This window comes from Candida margitis, assembly GCF_024628925.1.
Source record: "Candida margitis strain CBS 14175 chromosome Unknown scaffold40, whole genome shotgun sequence".
Taxonomy (NCBI): domain Eukaryota; kingdom Fungi; phylum Ascomycota; class Pichiomycetes; order Serinales; family Debaryomycetaceae; genus Lodderomyces; species Lodderomyces margitis.
The window spans coordinates 83,733-107,722 of NW_026261891.1; the positions used below are offsets into that span (position 1 = coordinate 83,733).

The following is a 23,990-nucleotide window of genomic DNA, read 5'->3' on the forward strand; positions in this document are numbered from 1 at the left end:
TCTTTTATTTTTTTTTTCTTACTCCATCTCATCTTGAGAGTGAAAATTAAAACTACAAAGTTATCTCATTATACACACAGCAACATGTCATCAGAGAAGCAATACAAACCAGTCACGGTAGAAAAACCCATAGAAAATACATACGATCTTGGAAACCTCACGACTTTTGACCCAAATCCCTTGTCAAACGATAAATTGAAAAGCAAAAACGAATCCGAAAAGGAACAATACATTTCGTCAGTCACAAGAGACAATGTACAACTATTAATAAACCAGATATTGTCGTTGCCGGTAAAGACAACCACTGACAATCAAGGATCACTGACGGGACACAGCTCGTCAATGACATTAATTCAGTTACCCGAGCCAACGACATTGTTGCCTCGTGAAAAAGCCATTCCTAAGCCTAAACCACCTACCAAGTGGGAACAATTTGCTGCCAAAAAAGGTATCAAGCCAAAAGCCAAGGACGGAAAGTTGGTATACGACGAAGAAAAGGGCGAATGGATGCCTAAATGGGGGTACAAGGGTAATAACAAAAGTTTGGACGACCAGTGGTTGGTGGAGTTGGATGATAAACCAAAGAAGAGAGGTAGAGATGATGGAGACGATTTGGTCGATCCTAGAACTTTGGCTAGGGCCGAGAGGAAGAAGCTAATAAAGAAGAATGAGTTACAACATAAGCGAAATTTGAGGAACGCTTCCAAGTAAGGGGGAGTAGCGGTTTAATTTTCAATAGATGGAAATCTTGCTTTGAAGAATGTAGTTTTGATCCCGTGCTTCGTGGGGGAGAAAGTGGTTGTAGCTTTTGCAGGGCCATACTGAGGCTCACCCTATTCTTCCATTTTTTATTTTTTTTACTTAATTATTTATTTTTCTACATTCCAATTTCTGGCGCTATTAAGTTACTTTCTGAAACGTTGATATCCAAGTAGAATTCAATGAGTGTCTATGAACCTGAGAAGTATCTACCCACTATAGATGTATGCATTCATAATACAAGGAACGCATTTTTTTTAACCAATTGATCAATACTAACCGAGATTTAGGCGATTCTTAGTGTTGCCAATTTGGAGGAAATTACAGTGAAAAAGATTAGAAAAGCGTTGCAGGAATTGTTTGGAGTAGACTTGAACCCGCACAAGGCATGTGTATGGTTACCGTTTGTTTTGACATATATAGTACTAACTTTGGGGCTTTTTAGAAGGAAATCAACGAGGTAATCTTAAATCGGTACTACAATCTTCAAAGTATCAGGAAACAGGAGTCAGAGAATGCAGAAAAGAGAGATCGGGATGAAATGGAGCGACAAGATGCATTGCTTGCGGCAAAGCTACTGAGGCAAGAGTCAGGTGGAAGACAACCAAGAACCAAACGTAAAGCAACCAAGGCATCCCCATCCAAGGAGAAGACAAAGCGAACTCCCAATAATGCTTTCAATCGAGAAATGGCTCTAAGCCACGAACTACAGAATGTTATTGCACAGGAGAGATGCTCACGACCTCAAGTGGTGAAACATTTGTGGGCATACATCAAGGACAACAATTTGCAAAATCCCGCTGATAAACGACAAATCCTCTGTGATGATAGACTTCAAAAGTTGTTCAAAAAGAGTATGTATTAGGTGATGGTCTTTAGTGAAGGAAAATACTAACCATATATATTAGAGTCTGTTGGTGCTTTTGAGATGAATAGAATATTGTCAAAGCATATTTTTGTGCCTGACGAAATCGATAATAACCTGTCTGCCCAAGACGAGGTAGTCGTTGATGAGGAAGAGAAATCAGATGAGACAACAAACAACGCAGGCAGTGAAGAAAGTGGTTTTGTGGTAGACAACAATACAGATGTAAACTTGGAGAAAACTGCAAAGCAATTAGAAGAGGAGTTAACTTCAGAGGAAGAATAAAATGGTTGTAGATTTGTATAAGTTAGTAATGTTTGATTTCTCTTTTGTATAATATATATGTGACTTTACAGACTGGTTTTTCCCCATCCCATGGTGCAACCACCAATTTGCATCAACAAAATGTGGATGCCCTTCCCTGAGAATGCCTTCACCTTTCTTTCTAAAAGTTATTGTGTCAAAAAAATAGAGCGTCTCGCTCATTCCGCGGGTGGAATCAAATTATTTATCCGAAGTAAGAAACTAGTGATTGAAAAACGAGGCTACACATTGAAAAGAACCAGTAGAGCATTATGGATGATCACACTATGAACTCAGAGCCATCGAATATTTCTGAAAATGTCAACAAGGACGAGCTATACAAATATGTGCTCAAGGTGATTCTTCTTGAATACTGTAATGAGACTCGATTTAGGACTCCAATTATAACTCCAACCCGCAATCTCCAGAAAACACCATCAAGACTGAGCATGTTACTAGACTCAGTACTACCCAGCTACGCCATGAAGCTACTCAACTCTCGACTACAAGACGTCATGACCAAGAAGACAGCATTGACGGATGAGAAAACAAGGCGGTCTTTGCTAAGGCTATATGGAGACTTGTTAGACACGCAAAAGGACACAGATTTGCGTAATGTTGACTTCTTAATACCCAAATTTGCCGCCTATGCCAACCAAGAGTTGAGAAAGGTTGGGGTTGTGGATGAAACTGAAATCAAGTCTGAAGTGTTTCGACAAAGCTCCGAGTTTATTGACATTTTAATCAATATATTAAAGAGCAAAAAAGACTCAGACCAGGCACTCATTTCACGACTTTATGAAAGGAAAAACGAGTTTAAGGGAAATCTGGGCCCAAAGAATAGCGCCAAAGAGGAGTTCAAGTATCCAACAAAGTCTTATAGAGTTGATGATATGAACGAAAAGTTGCTACAAGTATTTCGTGCAGTGTTTGATGTAAACAATACAAAGATACAAACAGATGTGTTTAAATATAAGGACTCAGTTTCGACGAAGCAGTTGCATGAAGATGTCAAGAATGTGTTATCAAAGAGTGAAGAAAATGGTGAATATACCAACGAACTTGCAGCTCAGCTGTGGAGCAAAAGGCAACAGGATATTGTATCTCAATTACAAGCCAGGTACAAAGTTGTTACTGACTCCAATATCCCACGCGCTCCACTGATTCCTCAAAATGAAGAGTTCCATATACTTCCACCGAGTTTCAAAGCAAGAGGCTTTTATTTACTTTTGCTGTCACTATTAGTCCAACATGTATCTCAAGACGGGTTTACAGACACTGGATTCCTGTTACCACCTAATTTTGTTGACTTTTTGAACATTGTCGCTCGTGTTTGGTTCATTGATTTTCCAACGAGGGCAATTGCGCTTTATTCGGAAGGCAATAAGCTTGATTTATTTTCGACCAACTTAACAGAAAGTGGCGAAAAGGGAGTCACAAGAGGCATATCATTGAATGCTATTCAAGATCTCTTTGCAATACTTAGAGAAATAGCTGAAAATGGCGGCATGAAATGGCAAGAAAAGGATTTCTGGGGCGTAAAGGACCAAGAATTGTGGATCGAAAATCTAACAATCACATACAATGAGCTATTCTTTTCCTTGAGACACTGTTTCACCAAATTATTCGACAAGGATGACAAACCAAAATTCGGACCTTATCTCGAGTTCCTTGCAACTAATATAGAGACAGACTTTTTATTTTATCGAGTTGAAGATTCGGGATTGCCCAAGAAATGGGAAAAGAGATTAACCAAAGCGCTTTTGAAAATATCTGGAAAAAGGTACGAAGAGTATTTGGAAAACTTACCGCGAGATGATACATTGAATGTGTTACATCTATTGGACATTTGCGACAAACTTATTGGCGATATCAGAAGTCTCCAGAAAAAGTACAAAAATCCGTTTTTGGGGTTTTTATCTGTGGCAAAGACAGTTGCGTCAATTACTACCGGGATGTTTGCAAGTGATGCAAAAATGATCTTGAGCCACATACAGAGCTCGTGCAAGAGGAGAAACGAAAGTATGCCCGTAAGCGACGCTTTAGAAGTATACCAACTGCTTAGAGAAGTGAGAGATATATACTACCAAGTGACACCGAGAAATCCAAAATTTCAATTCGACTTGGAAGCGTTCTTTTTCCCCTTTTTGAACGCTTGGGCGGAGGAGTCTGAGGAGAGGCTAAGAGATATCGTCAATGAAGCATTGAAAAAAGACGACTATCAGCCAATCAATATAGAGGACAGTAGCAAGCGGAATAGCCGAGCCGTGTTAGATATTTTTACAATCATTAGACAATATTTGACCATTTTGAACAAGCAAGGCTGGCAAGATGAGCGCCAGGCCCTGGAGATTTACACTAAGCTATTGAGGGGCATTTCAAATTGTGCTTTGTTTTATTCTGAACAGATTACCACCAAGATCAACACTGAACTCACAGCGACTAAAGGTGATACTGAAGAATTACCAGAGGCTAAAAAGAACTGGCTCAACGAGGTCAAAAGTGTGGTCAACAGTATTCAAAACTTTAACCGAGCGGAGCCGGCGGTGGTGTACAATTTCGAAGCCGAGACATGTATTGCTCTTAACAACATTGCTGCCATGATAGATAGTCTTGCCAAGCTTGAAGAATGGTTGGACCCTGAGTCTATTTCGAAATCATTATCAACGTACGAACCCAATTCACAAAACAACTTCCTAAGCCATGTATTCACAGTAAGGGTGGTTAAGGCAGAAAATATCATATTGTCAAAAGATTCCACGTTTGGAAGGATCAATCCATATGTACAATTAGTTGACCTTGGCAGCAAGAAATCCATTGGCAAAACAAGAGTGCTTAGACGCACCTCCGATCCTGAGTGGGATGAAGAGTTTGAGATTACAATTCCTGCAAACACTACTTTAGAGTTATCGGCTGTCGTTTGGAGCGAAACTATGGGTCAACATCAAATCTGTGGTAAGGCATTTTATGAACTTAACCCTAAAAAGTTTAAGCACAATGGTTTTCCCGAAGAACTCACTTTGGACTTGGATATCCAGGGAAAAGTAATAATAGAAGTGGCGGTTGAAAGTGAGACTTTGGATGCCATGTTTGTCATGGGAAGGGCCTACAGGGCATTGAAGAGGTCCCAAGAAAGAGCCATCAAGTCCATGGTTGAAAAGTTTCTGGGATTTGTGGAGAATTGTTTTTCCAAGGCAAACTTGAAGGCTGTTTGTGCCAAGGGACAGCCGTCGACGTTAGAATTCGAAGCATCAATTGAAAACTTGTGCGATTACTTAAATTTAAATTTAAGCACCCTCAAAACTTACTTGAGAGACGATCTCTTTATGGAAGTTATGCTCGCAACCTGGAATGTTGTTATCAAATGTGCCGATGAGTTGCTATTACCCAAATTGTCAAAAGCGAAAGTTGATGTCGATCCCAGTAGCTGGCTGGCGGTTTCCTCCAAGTTTGCCAACGTGTCGATATCGACAAAAGCAATGTTTGGGTTTGATAGCCCCTTGAGTGTGGTTGAAATTGAGACTGTTTTGCGCTGGTTAGATTTGTTGACCGAATTTTTTCACAATGAAGGAAATGGACCACCATTGGAAGACTTGAAAACAGAAAAGTACCAATCATTGTTGTTGATACCAGTATATTATGATCAATCAGAGGGAGAATTGGTTGAGGAGGTGGATATTCTCTCCCCTGGCTATGTGCAGATGCTCACAAACCGTAATCAACTGAGTTTCGAGGGCCCCATAACCTCAGTCAAGAGAGGTGGCAGTCTCAACAGGAGCAAGACAATGTATGCCAGTGCTACTGCAAAGAATAGAGCTCTTGCGGCAAAGGAGAAAAAAGTTGCCAAAACCGATCCAGATGCCAATATGGTACTAAAAGAGGATATAATTCTTCGAATCCTTTTTGCTCGAGGACAAAAGGAGTTTGTTCGCTTGAGGTTGAACCAACGAGCCAAGTTGGCCTACAGCCTTGCAACTGAAAGAATGGCCCGTATAGCAGCAGAGAGACGATTGCATAAGTAACACATATTGAGGTTAATAGATTTCGCAAAATGTATTACAATTTTAACTAAACTCACTAATAAAACAATTTATAGAAACATGCGCACTTTCTAATTTACATCCTCCTCCTTGGTTTCACCTTCATCTTTCTTTTCAACAAAAGACTCTTCTCCTTTTTCGTTCTCCCTCGCACCGTCAACGTTAACACCCGCCGCATCCTCTTTTTCAGCAGCTTCTTTTTCAGCATCCTCCTTTGAGCTCAACTCCTTCAAATGATCCTTGTATTTAGAACCCCCCTCCTCAAACAATATACGAGTAGCACCTTCGACATCAGCTTCATTCTCTCCCTCTTCCAAAGTCGATTTCCAACCATATTCACCGTCAACCAAATCTCTCAAGGACTTAATCTTGTCTTTGTTGTTCGATGTTTCATCAGCCTGTTTTTTGTAGACTGTATTGGAAACAAATTCGTCATGCGACCCGCCTTCAAAGTACAAGCGGTACGAATTTTCACAAACCGACACTTTCAATTCTGAAGCAACACGTCCTTCTACATCATCCTCATCAACCAGTTCAATAAATGACTTCAAGAATGGCATATTCAACTTTGACGCAGAGACTCCTTCAGTAGGGTGAGACATGATGTAGCTGGTGACGTAGTAGTTGTATTGTTCCTCGGTGCTTTCTTGATCATTCAATGTGAGGTCATCCAAACTAATAAACAGAATGTTGGCCTTGCACGTATCCTCATTGTATGTGATCTTGAACATATTCTCATCAGATGACATTAAACTGCGTACTTGTATACGGTAAAGGATCTGTTCCTTTGCACTGGAAGTAGGTTTGGTTCGATCGTTCTCGAATAGCACTATAATTTCAGAGGCTTTTGTATCTGTGATCATGGTGTGCATATGTTTTACCAAAGCTTGGATAACCTTATCCACTGTATACATCTTGTAGGCTTTATTCTTGTATCCCTGACGCAAACTCTCTTCAAACCATTGATGCTCAATGTCGCCCTCAATCAACCTACTAGCCAAGCTTAGAACTTGCTGGTAGCAGTCTTTTGTTCCAACGATGTTGACACCCATATCTTCTAATTGATGTGAAACAAGGTTCAAATCTTTTGCAAATTGAGGGTACTTGCGGTTCCTTATATCATTACCAACACCCTCGTTCATCTTCTTTATCTCCAACAACCTTTCGTACAATGTTCTCAAGTGGCGGAAAAACACATAGATCGTGGTATTGCAGAACAAATTAAACTTGCTGCGCTTCTTCTGGGAGGATACATCAGACTGCGAATGCTTGGTATTGGCTGTTTTTACCCACAACTCGCTCGATCTTTCAAGCTCCTCGTTTAATTCTTGCGCAATACTTTCCAATGATTGGGGTCCCGGAGAATCCGCTCGATCATCCTTTTTAGACTTCGAAGCCTTCTTCAATACATCCTTCAACAAGTCTGACTCACGGCCTCTCTTCTTTGAAGACTCAGGTAGGTTGTTCTGCACATTTTGAGGTTCATCATCGTCCCCATTCTCCTCGGTATTTTCAACATCTCCTCTCTTGGTTAAAGCTTCCTCGACAGTCTCAGTAGGGATCCCGAAAAATAAGGACACGAAAAATTTAAAGAACTGGGTCAATTTCAGCCTATCATACGCTGAATATGTCGATGAACGATTTATAAAAACATTTGCAAGTTTTATGATGTCAAACAAAACGTCATCGTCCCCGAATTCGTAATTTAGTTGTTCTTGTGGCTTGGGGGTAAGTGGATGGAGTCTCTTGTTTTGTTGTTCCACTTTGACGGTGCTAATTTCACTCACCAATTGCTTAGCCGTAAGCAATTTCTTATCAGCTTGCTTAAATGTCAAACCCAAGTGATCCAAAGACTTGTAAAAAACTTTTTGCTCCATTTCTCTCCAGACCTTGTTCCATTCTCTTTGAGCACGTTTCCATTCCTCATCTTTTTGTTTCAACCTTTTCAACACAATAGGTACTGCAATTGCTGGGTTCTCATGTAACGCATCAATCACCTCAAATCCACGGTCTTTGTCGTATATCTTTCTGATTACCTTTTTATAAATTGTAGTTGAATTATGACCCAAGCCAGGAGGCAATTTGAAATTTGCTTTTTGTTCCGGAGTCATGTTTGCAATTCTGTTTGCAATCGTTTCCAATATTTGAATGGTTCGCAAATTCGATTCCATGTAATAGTCAAACTCAAGTCTTTCCTCCTCAATTTTAAACAAAATTTCTTCATATTGGTTCTTGCGATGAGCAATGAAACCAGAATCTTCAGAAGCCCAGGTGGGGTGACCAACCCACTCATCATTCAAAACTTCCCAACACATTTCATCACGGCCTGAACAAGGCATAAATGTTTCGGCCTTTGGAAGTTGTCTGTAAGATGGTCCATAAGCCTTACACAATGAGAGCTCCAATGCGTGCTTTTTGAAGGTAATGTTTTCCAAATTCTGAGGTTTATCTTCGTATCCAACAAACAATTTGAACCACTCAAACAAATCGGCGTTATTGTCACCTAAAAATGCATCCACACGTTCCACTAAAGTATCCTTGTCAATAATGTCCTGTGTAAATAAATTCAAAAGTTTCAAAAATTCACCATAAGTCTGTTTGTTTCCCAAAGCACGCTTAATTTTGTCAAAAAAGCTGATCTCCTCCGAAAGTGACGACGATTTGGCAGTTCCTGGAGGAAGAACAGGTTCTGGAATACCAGGAATTAAAGTAGGGTTGACAGGCGGAGCAGTAGCAACTGGACCGACAATACCACCCGGACGCGAGAGTGTCTTATTTTGTCTAGGATCAGCCAAACCAGAACGAACACCCGAATATTGAACTTCTTGGTTATAATGCTCGGCCTCCGCATCCACAGCAGACTTTTTCCGCGAAATGTTCTGAACCGAAGCAGGTTCAAAACCACCCTTTTGCTGGTCTAAGGCAGCACCAGGGACTCCCTGCACACGTTGAGTTTGCTGCCCGTATGGAGAATGAGAAGGGCTGGCACCAATGGGCCCAAAGTTTCCCACTGGTGGTAACTGAGTTCCGTTTCCAACAAAGTATTTTTCCTGTGCTTGCTGTTGGGCATAACTTTGGTTACTGGTGTCTGGCAAGAATTGCTTAAAATCATCTAAAAGATCAGGGCAATTTGAGAATAATTCTGTGACCTGCTCGTAAACCTCAGCAATAGGCTTTTGTTCTCTCTGATATGTTTGCAATATCTCAAGAAAATGTTTGTATACATCTGGCTGATTAGCGAACCTGGTTTTAATTTTATTCACATAGGTGATTGCGTGGTTGAAGTCGATTTGGCCAGAGCCATTTGCTTGGCTAGCGGGGTCATTAACTTGCTGCTGCTGCTGCTGCTGCTGTTGTTGTTGTTGTTGTTGCTGTTGTTGCTGGGTTGCAGCAGTAGCCACAGCGGAGGCTTCGTCATTGCCCCAACCTTGATTGTAGGAAACCACTGAAATATTTGGGCGTGTAGTTGTTCCAGTAGGGGTAGTTACTCGAATAGGATTGGGATCTGATGGGTCCATGGAACACTCAATCTTATACCCTGGAGGCAAAAACGTGTTGAAGCCCTGAATTAAATTAGGGTGGCCCTTGAACAAAGTAGATACTCTATCAATGACACCTGGAGTATCAATACTTTGTGACTTGAAATCTTTCATAATGTCAAGAAAGTTGTTATAGACCTCTGACTGATTATAAAATTGAATCTTAACCTGGTCCAAGTATGATAAAGCATCCTTGACATTTAACGGTCTATAAACATTGGTCGTGGAGGATCTATTCGGAAGGCCTGCAACAGCAGCAGCAGCAGCAGCAGCAGCAGAGTTACCACCCAATGGTGAGACTTGATGGTGTTGAAGTTGAGGTGTGCTGGATGAGTTCTGTTGTTGATGTTGGTGCTGTGGAGGAATCAGTTGCTGTGGTTGTTGTTGGTGAACATGTTGTTGTTGCGATGAACCGATATCGTTGTTAATAATCAGTGCTTCCGAACTCATATTGGTTAATGATGCCGGGGGTGGCAATGGGGCACTTCCAGGAGTACCAAATCCTACACCAGATGGCCTTCTAATCTCGGCACCCTGTCTAGAATGGTCCGAATTCTAAAACAAGCAGCAGTTAGTATGTGATCTTTTTATTTTTTTTTCATCGACATGACAAAAGTTATTTAATGTACATACCTGTCCAAGTTGTACTGGATCATTCACAGGATTGATCGAGGGGATTGTGAATTGGTGTCCATGTTGTGGATGGCTACTTCCATTACCAAGGCTCGGCAAACTAGGCAAGGGATAAAACTGTTGACCTCCTATAGGTTGTTAGTATTTCTCCAAGAAAGTTCAAATCGAAAGAGGGTCGACATACCTTGCTCCAACGTTGCTGGTGGTGGTAGAACTGGCGGATGTTGGCGACTATATCTGTTAGTATCAAGGACATAAGAGAAAGTTTGCACACGTGTGAACATACTTGAATTGTTGACCAATCGGACGCTGTTGGGAAGACCAAGAATCCTGTTGATTGGACATTGTAATTCCGGATTTTATTCCAAAGAAGATCTGGCTGATTTTCTGAGATGGGGTATTTTGTTGATTTTTTGGAGCTCTGTTTATCCAAAATCGATGTTGTCGGGATAAAATTAAAGTTCTTGAGGAACAGAAGCTAAAACTTTGGTTTGATAGCTCTTTTCAAGTGTATAATTAATCTTTCGCTGTGAATTTCACACCTATCACAATATAAGCTGGTAGTTTATTGATTAGGAAAAGGTATGGCTCACTTAGATTCCTCTGTAAACACTCTGAATCTCTGGTTTTTTCTCTTCACCAAATTTGAAAAAATGCGTTACCACTCGTTTTGGAAGGAGAGAAAAGCTTGTGATTGCTATATGCAGGATAGGAGACCAGTTTGCAAACAAGTAGCCGTTAATGGATTGAGCCTTAACAGTTGGACAACTCATACATCAAGTCCACTTTAATATTAGCAACAGTTCACTGTTGAATCTTCTAAGTCCGAATCTTCAAAAGCTTTTTGCTTGCTTTCTAACAGACAAAACGTGTTTACAATCTCAATTAGGCTTCTCCTTGAGAAACGTCTTCATTACCTACTGCATCATACTATACATACAAGCTCCATTCACACAGTCATTGTTCTAGGTTGGTCAAGAGGATAAAATGCCTGTAGAAAGCTATTCAGCAACTGCCTTACTGCTGATTTGAGGCTACTGCGATATTTGTCCTTGCACGACCCTTTTTCCATAGAAAGACAAAAAAAAATTGAAAATAAAGTACAGACAAAGCATGGCGTTGTGCTTCATTCATCAACGAATCAACTTCCAAAGTCATGAATGCTCCAGATAGATTTGAACTATTCATATTACCCGATGGACTTGAAAAGTAAGATTCGAATACTTGTTCTTAACCATCTATGCCGTATACTAACTTAGTTTAGGATAAAAATTACACCAGATTCAAAGGTCCCCAATGCCGCCATCGTGAAAATCGAGAGAGAAGACCATACTCTAGCTAATTTGTTAAGGGCACAGCTCCTTAAAGATGACGGTGTTATTTTTGCTGCTTATAAGGTGGAGCATCCTTTATTCGCAAATTTCGTTTTAAGAATCCAGACTGAAGATGACTATTCACCAAAAGAAGCCTTGAGAAATGCTTGCTCGGGCCTTATTGCCGAATTGCAAGCAATCAAGGACAAGTTCCAAAGAGAATGGGCTTTGAAGGTTTTGTTGACGCACAACGAAGATGAGTATTGAGAGGGTGAAGTGAGGTTAGGTGGGGTAGGATTTGTATGTATTTCTTGGACACAGGGCTAATCATGCCGTTTGGTTTGTGCACAAGACGATGCAATTGACAACATCCTCATATCTAGAGATGGATTCAGTTCTTAGATGGTGTATTACATATTACGAAAGTTGCTTCTATGAAATTTAGTAACTTTTATTTATGCTAGTATAATGTTTGAGCAGATATGCATGTGTATAGCTCTTTATTAAATAGAATCAAAATGAATTAATAATACAACGAAATGCTGGGAAGCTAAAGCCGATGAAACTAACAGATATACACCAAATGGGCAATGGAAATCTATTCCTCTTTGAAGGCCCTTCTCTTTATTGCATCTTTAATAATGGCGATCTTTTGCAAGCATTCTGGAACTGGTTCGGAAGGGAAATTGCCGTCTTGAAGAATGCTAATTAAGGGATGCGTCAGTGTTAAACGGTTTGGTGAAACATGCGTTATAGCCAACCCTGCCTTCGAAATGCAGATTTTATGATGATCCTTGAAGTTGAATTGAAAGTTTCCATTTGTCATCTCAAACATAATGTATTCGGAAGTTCTGCTGTACCGCCTCAAGAAAACAATTTCTTTCCTCTCTTCATTGTCACTCACTTTTGACAAGTTGCTATTCATGTATTTGGCAAAAAAGTCAACAATCTCTAATTGTCTTTTGGCTTGAGCTGGTGGATGACTCAAGGAATTTTCAATACACGTCCATCCTTCTCCATCGTGATAGATCAACTCCAAAAATTTGTTAGAATTATGAAGTTTCAATAACGTGTTTTCATCATTGAACAAGACCCCGATATCATCATTGTTTAATTGATAGGAAAAACCATATTTATTGGAGTAGTCAACCCACTTGCTGATCAAGGTAGGATTTTCACATACAGGAAGTTCAAATAAATCAATATTCTCATGTCTCGAATGCTCCAATCTTCTTATATTTTGATAAGTCTCAAAACAAGTTTGATTAAGACGTTTAATGGTGGTAGAAAAATGTGAGTTGAAATTGACACGTCTTGGACGGCCAACTTGCTCGGGATCCACTTCACGATATTTGTTTTTGGTATCGTTTGGCGATAACGATTCTGGAAGCAAAGCTCTTGGTTGTTCAGAGTGTAAGTCTGATCTTAAAATCTCCACTGGATCCTTACTCTTTGGTGTGTAAATCCCAGCCATGTCCTTGGCATGCTTAAAATTCATCTTGGACTGGGCTCTTGAAATTTGGTCGAGTCCTTCAGGCATTTCGCTCAAGCTGATATCCCGAGTTTTCCCTGGGAAGGGGCCATTAAACCACTCGTAGCTCAATACCTCATCAATAGTGGGTCTATTCAATGGATTTAAGCTTAGCAAGTCCTTGATCAAAATTTTAGCTGCCTCCGAGATGGGTTTGTCTTCAGGGAAGTAATATTCTGTCTTTTTGATTCTTTCGTAGATCACATTGACATCTTTGGCTTGGAAGGGAGGCTTACCAACCAATAAAGCATACATCATAATTCCTATAGCCCAAATGTCCACCTCAAAGCTGTGACCTGTGTTTTTACCTCCCAAAACTTCGGGCGCAATGTAATTTGGTGTACCACAGACAGTGTATTTTTTTGAGTCGGTGGAAGGTAAAACAGATGCTAACCCAAAATCACCAATTTTTAAGTTCATGTCGGGGTCAAAAAATATATTGCCCAACTTTAAGTCTCTATGAATAACTCTCCTTGAATGCAAGTATTTAATGGCACCAACTACTTGGACCATGAACAACCTAACTTCAGGTTCAGAGACTCTTTTTCTGTTCTTTAAAAGCTCCATCAACGATTGGTTGGGACATATTTCAAGAAGTATATAAACATTGACGTCATCCTCGAAACAATCGACAAAGTTGACAATGTTGGGATGCTTCAACGACTTGTGAATCTTGATTTCAGATAGAAGCTTTGTCTTTGTTTTTTCATTTTTTATGGAAGCTTTGGCAACAGTTTTAGCAGCATAGACTTGGCCTGATGCATCCTTCATTTGAAAGCAACGAGCAAAGCCTCCTTCACCCAAAAAGGTTCCACGTTGGTAATCTCGACCATTTCTTGTTCTAACAATGGAGGGGGGAGTCTTGCATAATGCCGATAGTTTCTCTTTCTTCTTCTTTGTTTGTTGTTTTTGCTCAGGTATGGTTTCTTTTGTACGTCTTGCACCTTTAATTGGTGTTATGTTGTTAGATCTGACATTCAATTGGCCGCCATTCAATGGCTGCAATGGTTGAGAACGAAGCGCAGACATTATAACAAAAAGAGCAATGTGACAGTGTGAAGTGGTTCAGAATCAATTGAATACAAAATGGGGGCAAATACAGAATGCGTTATAATTGGCTTGTTGTTTGTGTATGATCTATAGCTGAATGTGATGCGAGCTATGTTTGTTTTGATGGTGACCCAATGGTTTACTCAAAAGTATTGATCAATGCTTCAACTCCAGTCAGAAAAATTCAAGGAGTATCTTCAACTAAAAGCTAGTCGAGTTAATCAATCTCTGTATAACGACGTTGAAGAAAATTGCAATTCTGCTGTATTATTCCTAAAGCTGATTCCGTATGTATGTATATATAGACCGTTTGTGCTTTATCCACAGACACTAAAGTTTTGAGAAGATCTGTTGTAATTGGTACTGGCGCGTGGATGCGATGTTTTGCGTTTATTTACATTCATTCCCAATTGAGTTTTTTTTTATTTTTGTTTGTTTTTTTATCATCTCTATTTAGTATACATCACGTGCACCTTCCAAAACAAGCAATAATATGTTGTATATTTGTATTTTGAGTTAATTTGGGTAAAGCCTGTTTTATTGGCGTAGTAGAGATTGTAGAGGTTGTAGAGAAAGGGTTTCTGGTCTAAACTTTGATTGCTAATATTGTATTGCTGTTAGAGAAAATTATATCCACACACCCCAGTGCAAAAGCCATGTCAGCATCAATTAAGATATCCTTTACAGCCAGGAGCACCACATAAACAACGAATACGCTCTTCATCATTTGTTTCCCTTTCAAATTTATAGTCATAGGTGAGCTCTTCATTGGCTTCAATGTCCCTGAGCGCGTAAATGACAATTCGCTTTTTACCTTCCACTTTGATAATCTTAGCCGTACAGCTGGGGTTACAACAATGATTAATAAACCGAGCAATACCACCTTTCTTTGTCGCATCAATAACCGTATTTTCATCGATTCTGAATAAATAGGAGGAGCCAATTCCTGTTCGCAAGTAGCTCTTTTCCCTATGCTCTGCCACTTGTTGCCTAATCCTCTCCCCAACATACTCAATAATCATCTCCTTTGTAGCAATAGGCTCCATAGCATAGAGACCCCAGTTGTGAATTGTCGATCTTGCAAAAGTCACTGGCTTCTTACGCTTGGTAAGTGCATTCAAGGACATAACATCGGATTCAGAACCAATCTGAGCAGTGATATCAGCAGCAAACCTTCTATTATTAGCTCTATTAACTCTGGAGCTTTGTAACACATTACTGCTATCTGCAGGTTTCTCATCATCGTCATCTTCATATTGGACAGTCTTGATGGGCTTATTTGCTTTCTTACGATGAGGCAAGTACTCGATTTTATCAATTTCTGCAATCTTCTTAAAGCCATCGCTCTTGAACGATCCAGTAGTGGAGTCAAGCCTAGATGGTATTTCATCCATCTCTGCTTCCTGTTCATCAACCTCGAGGGAGGCTGTTATACTGGAATTTTGCTTCCAGGCCCAATACTCCATATTAGGCATATCCACCGCCTCCTCTACATCAGCCAAAACCATGTTGGCCAACTTCAAATCCTCATGATCCATAATAATATCTTGGAGAGTCCTCAAGTCAGCAATAGTCGTGGTTAAGGCAGTCGGATAAACTGTCATTGGCTTACCCTCGGTAGGTCCGTATTTAGCGTCGATTATCTCCTCTGATAGCTCATGCTCACTCTCTTGATCGGAACCAATATCAGATGCTTCTACCTCTTCCTTCATTTCATCCTCTGGCGAAGCAACTTCGTAGGATTCCTGTAGTTTTGATCTATGTCTCTTAGGAGCAGGCTCATCGAGCTCAGAATCCTCTACGACGCTAGTAGCAGTCGAGCTCCGAACTCGCTTTAGTGGCTCGGCTAAAGGGGTCATGGATCCACTAGCTGATTCATAAATATCTTCCTCATCTTCTTCATCTTCATCAAGGTTCAAAGCATGCAGCATCGGTATTATCGGACGCCTGTTACCTCTTTTACTGTCTTTGAGTCTTTCTTCTGCTCTTTTAAAGTAAGGTATCTTTTCCTGCAAATCCTTCTTTTGCTTCTCTAGGATGGACATGGCATTTTGTTTCAAATCAATATTTGAAACACTCAGCTTTGATTTCAATGCTTGCTCTTTTTCTTTTGCCCTGAGTTCCTCAACCAACGCAGGATAATGATCATGATCTAGAAGGCACAAAACCTGAGGCGCTATTATCCTTTCTCTGATATCTTTAACCAAGAAGGCTTCAAATTCCTTTACTAGCATATTTGTGGCCTCATCAATAACGCTGTTACTCAAATCATTCTCCTTGTCCACTTCCTGAAAGCTCTCTGGGATGGCCATTTCCATGACTAACTTGAACTCATAAAATCGGCGCCCATCTTCATTATGGAAACATCTTTCGCATTCTTTCAACGAATTAAATACAATGTAAAAGCCAGTCTTATCAGACAACACCCTAGTCCAATCATATTTTTTCAACACTCTCTTTATATCCTGCGACGAAGTCTTTTTAGTAGAAACATATTTGTCGTGGATTAGTAGATATGGCCGGTTTTTCACATACTTTGCCAAATCATTTGGTAAAAAGACACCGTGAACAATTTTGTTACCATGCTTGGATGATAAAACCGTAGTATTGTTCTTGTATTTGGAAGCACTGCCGTCACAAGCTACAACTATTCCATTCTTCTTTGCCTGCAATTTTTCAGCTTCTTCCTTCTTCCGTTCTTCTTCCCGCTTCTTCTGCTCCTCGACATTTTTCTGCTCTTCCAACTTCTTTTGTTCTTCAATTTGCACCAATCGCCTCCTCTCTTCTTCTTCTTCCCTCTTCTTTTGCTGTTGAATTATTCTTCCTCTTGCCAAGTTGATTTTCAGGTTCAAAAGGTCATCCTGATTGTCATTCAAGGCTATTTTTAAATGGTTGCCATCAACCTTGATGGAGTCTCGTTTCACGGTTTGTATAAAATTTTCCGCCAATACATTTGACTTTTCAGCGGTTCCTTGGTACCTGAAAGTAGCGACACCTAAAGGTACTCCATATTTTGGGTCGTCTATTGTCTTGAGGTTTTCAATTTTTGACTCATAACTTGCAAGAAAGTTCTTCAAGTATGTTTCGTTAACACTTAGCGGAAGATCCCAAAGTACCAAAGTGGTAGGTGGTGCGTCACCAAGGGAGTCCAGATCATAAATAAATTTCGCTTGTGGTAACTGTTTGAACGGGAACTTGAAAGACTTTTTATTTGGTTTTTGTAGGTACTGGGTTAAATTCGGTAGTCGAGGGTCCTGTGCACTGACTACACCTTCCCCATTGAATCGCACTTTTTTTGATTTTGCTTTCATCTCACTCTTTGTAAGGCCAGGATCAAGTTCGGGGTCATATATAACTTTGTAGTTTTTAGAACTCTCCAGTTTCTTAATAGATTCTAAACGTTTTGTGGTGTCACGGTGGTGTTTTAGTTTAGTATATTCCAAGTCTTTTTGATTAAGACCTGTTCTCACATTGGTGCTGGAATAATTCTCTACTAGTGAGCCATCGGTTCTAACAGATGCAGGCGTATTTCTACCTGAATTTTCGGTAGAATTCCATCGAGACAGTCGGCTTCCCAAACTTTTCGAGTATTCATTGCTGTCACGGTGGTGATTATAATCTGTGTGTAGTTGTTTCTGACCATTAGCCACAGACAGCGAGACAGCATCTCTATAACTATGCTGTTCGCGCGAGTCTGTACGATCTGGCCTGTATGATTCATACCTTTCTCTTCGCTGTCCATATCTGTGTCCATAGTACCCACCTTGGTAAGACATTTTCTCTGATAATTCACACAGTTGCAATTTTCTCGAACAAACCTGAATAGACTATCTACCAAACAGTAATCGTTGCTATAAAAGTGTAGGATATACCCAAAAGGTCTGCCAAATAATCGCTCTAGATAAAAGTGAATACGATCCTATACGATTAGTAAGGAATCAAAAAATCTTTCACTGACGTAAGTAAAGTGAAGTGAAGTTTATTTTATTTTATTTTATGGTTTTTTTTTATCAATTTTTATTTTTACGCAATTTTTGTCTTTTTAATGATCGCGCATTCTTTGTGAAACTATCAGCTAGAAGTGGTGTTTTTCAGACAACATTCAGCTTGAGAGCGTGCTTCTCGAAGCAGCCAGAGTAGAGTGATATATCATAGAGAAGGATTACAGTACCTGTATTTTCAATGGAAACGGGGCCACTATGTTGTATTCGATATCCCTCACCTTACTTAGTTCTAATATGCTTCAATGGACCAGACGAATGGTAGAAGTTAGCAGCATACTCCTTCTTTCTAAAGTGTAATTTCTTTGGCTCTTGGACATAGTGGTCCCAACCTTGGTTCTCTGCAAATCTGATTGCGGCTTCTTTAGTATCAAATTTCATAATAGTTCCTTGCATGTAATCGGAAGATGATTGATAACCAATCAAATCGTTTTCCCATCTGTTACCTTTCCCTAAAACGTCCCAGTCCAATTTCCAGTCGTGACCGTTGTGATGTCCGGATTGTGTGGCAGGTTTGGCTTCTTGGTATATCCTAACCACCCTGCTGGTAACAAGATCCCTTGGAGCGCCTGATACGATTTCTTTACCGGCGGAATCAGTAGGTTTAGATAACTCTGAGTTCCTTACTATTGCTGTAGATGCAAAACTACGAGCAAAGATAGCAGCTGGTTTGACTGCAACTCTGGACAACATATTGACTGTAGTGCAAGTAGCGTATAACTATATGTGTGAATCTAATAGGCAAGTTTATTAGGCTTATGTCTTTGATAATATACTGCTATCTAAATCTAATGGGTAGTACCGAATATGGATTAAGCAGTGGATCTTGTCTTTTTATCTTTTATTGCGTAAAGAAGAAAGGAAAAATTTTGGTTGGCTGGATTTTTTCCACCAAACGATCCTTGTGTCCAATTTTTCATATTTGCGACAATGATATTGAAAAACTCTAACGAAATCCAACACGGCTCATTCTTCACGAAGGTAATGCCATCGAATCAGATCAAACAGTCCATCAAAGACATAGTTCCCTCATATGCCGGCGAAAATTTGAGCAAACTTTCAACATACATTGATTCGTTATACAATTTAAGCTTGCGCAAGAGCAGCAATTTGCCAAACAATTCAGAAATTGGCCGCTATCACTTGTGCACATTTGTGATAGTCGAGAAGTTTCAGACGATATTCAACCTACCGACGCCAGATGTAACAAGAATACCAATACAGCCCCAGGTTGCTTTACGGTTGTTGACGGAATTTCGTGAATTGGTAAACCAAATGTCAGCAGCTAGCACACCCACATCGAGTCCAAAGAAACGAAACTTAAGCCCCTTGAAAGACCCAACGCCGAGTAAGCTGGATATGAGACAATCCGGTTCCCCATTGAAAAAGTTGAAAGCTGCAGCTACCGAAGGCGACGGGTCTAGCATGGAGCAAAAAAACAGCCCTGCATCTAAAGGGAGTAACTCTCCCTTCGTGAGTAAAGCAGATACGCCAAGTAAGAAAAAATACAGATACGATTTCAAGGTCGTACTGCTTAGTGAATTCATTACATTTTGCAACACCTTTTACATTCCAAGCAAGTACACAACACGGATGTTGTCAACTTTTTATTTGCATAAGCACAAGTTTGCAAAAAAAACAGACTGGTCCTTGGCTTGTGGAATAATTTACACTGCATACATTCGAATAAATCATAAATTACTACATGAAAAGGTAGGAGCAAAGTCTGAGTTTATGAATTTGCTTTTGCAGTATCAAAAAGGTGCGTTACTGAAGGCGTCTCTACAGTCCTGGTGTACCTTGGTTGAGGAATGGATTAGGGAGGAGTCATGGGTACAGGATCTTGAGAAGCAATACATGTATGGTAGTGAGGTGTTGATGGAGAGTATGTTGAATAAGGAGTACAGGGGCATGATAGGCGAAGGCTGGGATTTGATGGAACGATTTGGCGCTATGATTCATGGAGAGGTAATGTATCAATCAGACACTCAAAATGAATACTTTACAACATGGTCGAAAAAAGTCATTGGAGATTTATAGACAAAACTAAATATGCATAGACAAATATCAAGATTGCATCTCTTCCTTTCTTTCTGTCCCAAAATGGTTAATCATCACGATTGCAAAAAAAAAGAACAATAAAAATAAAAATAAAAAAAAAAAATTGTGAAGAAAAAAATACACTTTGTTTTCCTTGTTGCATCAACAATATGAAAAGGAATGGCGAGCTGTTTATAAACGGACGTGTCAAAAGAGTTAAAGCAGATTCAGAATCACCGGAGAGTACCGGGGATGTGGAGGTTGAGGAAGATATTATTTTGGAATCGGACTCATCAGAGTCTTCTTGTTCACCAGTTTTTGACGTCGCGGTATCCAACAGTAACAAATGGCAAGACACAATTAAAAAAGTTGTAAACTCAGTGGTATCAATACAATTTTCACACGTGGCAGCATTTGACACGGAAACAGCGATTGTCAGCGAGGCTACCGGGTTTGTTGTGGATGCAGATCGGGGGTTGATTTTGACAAATAGACATGTGGTTGGACCTGGCCCATTCACGGGATACGTTGTTTTTGATAACCATGAATCTGTCGATGTTAAGCCCATATATAGAGACCCCGTCCATGATTTTGGATTTCTACAGTTTGACACAAAGGAAGTCAAGTATTTGGAATTGAGCCAACTTGATTTGGAGCCTACAATGGCCAAAGTTGGGACAGAAATCAGGGTTGTTGGTAACGATAATGGTGAAAAACTATCAATTCTCGCTGGTATAATCTCCAGAATTGATAGAAACGCACCTGACTACGGGGCTTTGACTTACAATGATTTCAACACCGAGTATATCCAGGCAGCAGCTTCAGCAACAGGGGGGTCATCGGGTTCTCCTGTGGTTAATGAAGACGGTAAATGCGTGGCGTTGCAAGCTGGTGGCTCTACCGAAGCGTCAACTGATTTCTTTTTGCCTGTAAATAGACCAAAGAGAGCACTCCAGTGCATACAAAATGAAGAACCAATCAGTAGAGGAGACATACAGGTTGAATGGGAGTTGAAACCATTCAATGAGTGCTCAAGATTTGGATTGACACCAGATGCAGAAGCGCATGCAAGAAAGATGTTTCCCGATAAGATAGGATTGTTGGTGGCAGAGTTGGTTTTACCTGAAGGTCCAGCTGACGGTTTAATTAAGGAAGGTGATACTTTGATATCTATAAATGGAGAGTATATTTCAACATTTATCCGAGTGGATGAAATATTAGATGAGAATGTTGGTAAGGAATTGGAATTTGTTGTACAACGCAGTGGGGTAGAAATTAAGCAAAACATTAAAGTAGGTGACCTTCACGCAATTACACCTAATCGATATGTCCAGGTTTCTGGTGCATCTTTCAACGATCTTTCATATCAAGTTGCCCGATGCTATTGCCTACCTGTGAGGGGGTTATATGTGAGTGATGGTGCCGGTTCATTTGAGTTTTCAAACCAAGACCCCTTTGGGTATTTAGTCGAAACAGTTGACGATAGACCGGTGGCCAATTTGGATGAGTTTGTGGAGGTGATGAAAAAGTTGCCCGATTGTTCAAGAGTGCCAGTAACTTACCGTCACGTTTCCGATATGAATGCTGAATACGTCCAAACAATATACATTGACAGACACTGGTACACGTCATTCAAAATGGCAACAAGAAATGATAAAACAGGGTTATGGGATTTCGTGTCGTTACAAGATAAACCTTTACCACCAATTGCTCCAACTCCTCAAAATGCAAAGTATGTCGACATACCATTCAACGACTCCAGCAAGGAAGAAATATCCAAGTTGGTTCGCTCTTTTGTACAAATACGAACATTGTGCCCGAGTGGCGTTGACTCGCATCCGTTTAAAAAGGATATATGCTATGGTGTTGTAATTGATGCCGCGAATGGATATGTCTTGACGTCAAGGCGATATGTGCCACATTACATGTGCGATATCTTTGTTGTGTTTGCTGAGTCGATCGATGTTGCTGGAAAAGTTGTATTCTTGCATCCGCATTTGAATTATGCCATTATCAAGTACGACCCAAGCTTGATACTAGCTGAGGTGCAAACACCTAAATTCTCGACAGCACCTTTAAAGCGAGGCGATGACGTTTGCTTTGTCGGTTACAACTATAACTTAAGATTGGTAACTGATGACGTGAAAGTAAGTTCAATCGCATCGTTGAATGTTACAGCAAACACTATGTCACCGCGTTATAGAGGTACTAACTTGGAATGTATTTTGTTGGATAGTAAGATTACCCAAGAGTGTGGAACTGGTATATTGGTGGATAGAGATGGGACTGTGCGCGCATTTTGGTTGTCTTACTTGGGAGAGTCTAATGAAGTGTCTTACAAGATGGGGTTGGATGTTACCGATGTTAAGGATGTTATCAATGCACTTAAAAAGGATGAGGTACCGATAGGCTTGAGAATGTTGAGTGCTGAATTTGCCTCCATAACTGTTTTCCAAGGAAGAACTCGAGGTGTTCCTCAAACTTGGATCAGCAAATTTGAAGAGGAAGCGGAGGACCAGATTAGATTTTTGTCAGTTGATAGAATTGCAGCACCGAGTTTGTCAGATCACCCCAATCCTTTAAAAGTCGGGGATATAATACTTTCTGTGAATGACAAATTGGTCAGGAGTTTGAGGGATTTTGCACCAATGTACGACAACGAATATCTCAATTTCAAAATTATACGTCAAAAGAAGGAGATGTTGTTGACGGTTCCTACAATAGAAACTGCCACTTTAGATACTTCCCACGTTGTATTTTGGTCAGGAGCTTTATTACAAAAGCCACACTACGGAGTGAGACAATTGATGACCAAGATCCCTTCGGAAGTTTTCGTCACTGATAAAAGTTCATGTGGGCCGGCACATCAATATGGAATAGTACCGGTTAGTTTTATAACTCATGTGAATGACCAAGAGACCAAAGATTTGTCAACTTTTATCGATGTTGTCAAGAATATCCCCGACAAAACATACATTAAGCTCAGAATAGTATCGTTTGACAATATACCAGCAGCAATTTCGTTGAAAACTGACTATCATTACTTCCCAACAACAGAACTTTTACGAGATACTACAACAGGGGAATGGCAAACCAGAAAGCACGAGCAAATTAAATCATCTGATTGATAATTCACCATATATATATATATATGTATATACAAGACTTGAATAGACTTTTATTTTAAGCATGTGGATACATCTTTTTTAAATAGCCACCCTCCTTTTTAACTGTGGTCATTCCTCTCAAATGTTTCAACGATGGGGCGCTAAACCTGCCCAAACCGTGATTCAAACCAGCATGCTTTCTCTTCAACCCAGATGTTCGTTTGATTAGCCTGCTCGTTATAGCTTTATGTGATTTCATTTTAGTTCTGATTTGAAGTAAATTGGGGCTAATGCATTTTTGAATGATATTTGCCCTAAAGGAGATGTTTTGTATGAGGTTCAACATGGTGAGTTTCACTGGGGGGTGTAGGTGCAGAACGATTATATAGATCTTTTAAACTGAAATTTTTTTTTATTTCCACGACATTAGATGCAGTGCTACCAGATACGGCAAAATCAAAACGGCAGCACTGTTACCACGCAATGTCAGCTCTTCATATGGACACTACATTCACTTTATTAATCTCAACACATTTACTCTATAAGCTCTAGAAATCTATGTAGTATCAAACTATCAATCAATCAACAATGTAAACACGTCCTTCGTAAGGAGACAATGAATCCTCAACAAGATCAGCTTTGTCGACATTGGTATTGATCAACTTGAAGTCGCCATCAATCAACTTGCTAAACTTGGCCGAATCTTTAGAAAAGTTGAGGACAACATAAGCCTTTGGGTAGTCTGAGTTTGGCAAACTCTTGACATAGGTAAACACTTGCTCGTTGTCAAAGTCCAAAATCTTGAACGA

The 23,990-nt window shown here is 40.0% G+C and overlaps 8 protein-coding genes across 8 annotated transcripts; 5 read left to right on the forward strand and 3 right to left on the reverse strand. All coding sequences in view use genetic code 12, as the record gives it.

Annotated features, from left to right (window-relative positions):
• Positions 1–84: 84 nt before the first annotated feature.
• On the forward strand, positions 85–1,909 carry RRS1 (Rrs1p; the record flags this gene model as incomplete). The annotated part of the gene is made up of 4 exons (XM_051816790.1): positions 85–707; positions 1,061–1,151; positions 1,205–1,613; positions 1,668–1,909. 4 exons carry the CDS (start codon positions 85–87, stop codon positions 1,907–1,909), a joined length of 1,365 nt encoding a protein of 454 aa, XP_051669928.1.
• A 290-nt stretch (positions 1,910–2,199) lies between these two features.
• Positions 2,200–5,949, forward strand: CANMA_004507 (uncharacterized protein; the record flags this gene model as incomplete). The annotated part of the gene is made up of 1 exon (XM_051816791.1): positions 2,200–5,949. One exon carries the CDS (start codon positions 2,200–2,202, stop codon positions 5,947–5,949), a length of 3,750 nt encoding a protein of 1,249 aa, XP_051669929.1.
• An 89-nt stretch (positions 5,950–6,038) lies between these two features.
• SIN3 (transcriptional regulator) lies at positions 6,039–10,484 on the reverse strand (the record flags this gene model as incomplete). Its single annotated transcript, XM_051816792.1, has 4 exons — positions 6,039–10,061; positions 10,140–10,267; positions 10,324–10,370; positions 10,426–10,484. The coding sequence occupies 4 exons, from the start codon at positions 10,482–10,484 to the stop codon at positions 6,039–6,041; spliced, it is 4,257 nt and encodes a 1,418-aa protein (XP_051669930.1).
• Positions 10,485–11,295: 811 nt separating this feature from the next.
• RPB11 (DNA-directed RNA polymerase II core subunit) lies at positions 11,296–11,719 on the forward strand (the record flags this gene model as incomplete). The annotated part of the gene is made up of 2 exons (XM_051816793.1): positions 11,296–11,348; positions 11,404–11,719. 2 exons carry the CDS (start codon positions 11,296–11,298, stop codon positions 11,717–11,719), a joined length of 369 nt encoding a protein of 122 aa, XP_051669931.1.
• A 331-nt stretch (positions 11,720–12,050) lies between these two features.
• Positions 12,051–14,012, reverse strand: CDC5 (polo kinase; the record flags this gene model as incomplete). The annotated part of the gene is made up of 1 exon (XM_051816794.1): positions 12,051–14,012. One exon carries the CDS (start codon positions 14,010–14,012, stop codon positions 12,051–12,053), a length of 1,962 nt encoding a protein of 653 aa, XP_051669932.1.
• Positions 14,013–14,698: 686 nt separating this feature from the next.
• SET1 (histone methyltransferase) lies at positions 14,699–18,727 on the reverse strand (the record flags this gene model as incomplete). The annotated part of the gene is made up of 2 exons (XM_051816795.1): positions 14,699–17,777; positions 18,261–18,727. The coding sequence occupies 2 exons, from the start codon at positions 18,725–18,727 to the stop codon at positions 14,699–14,701; spliced, it is 3,546 nt and encodes a 1,181-aa protein (XP_051669933.1).
• A 237-nt stretch (positions 18,728–18,964) lies between these two features.
• Positions 18,965–20,074, forward strand: CANMA_004512 (origin recognition complex subunit 6; the record flags this gene model as incomplete). Its single annotated transcript, XM_051816796.1, has 1 exon — positions 18,965–20,074. One exon carries the CDS (start codon positions 18,965–18,967, stop codon positions 20,072–20,074), a length of 1,110 nt encoding a protein of 369 aa, XP_051669934.1.
• Positions 20,075–20,244: 170 nt separating this feature from the next.
• Positions 20,245–23,202, forward strand: NMA111 (Nma111p; the record flags this gene model as incomplete). Its single annotated transcript, XM_051816798.1, has 1 exon — positions 20,245–23,202. One exon carries the CDS (start codon positions 20,245–20,247, stop codon positions 23,200–23,202), a length of 2,958 nt encoding a protein of 985 aa, XP_051669935.1.
• Between the last annotated feature and the right edge of the window lie 788 nt (positions 23,203–23,990).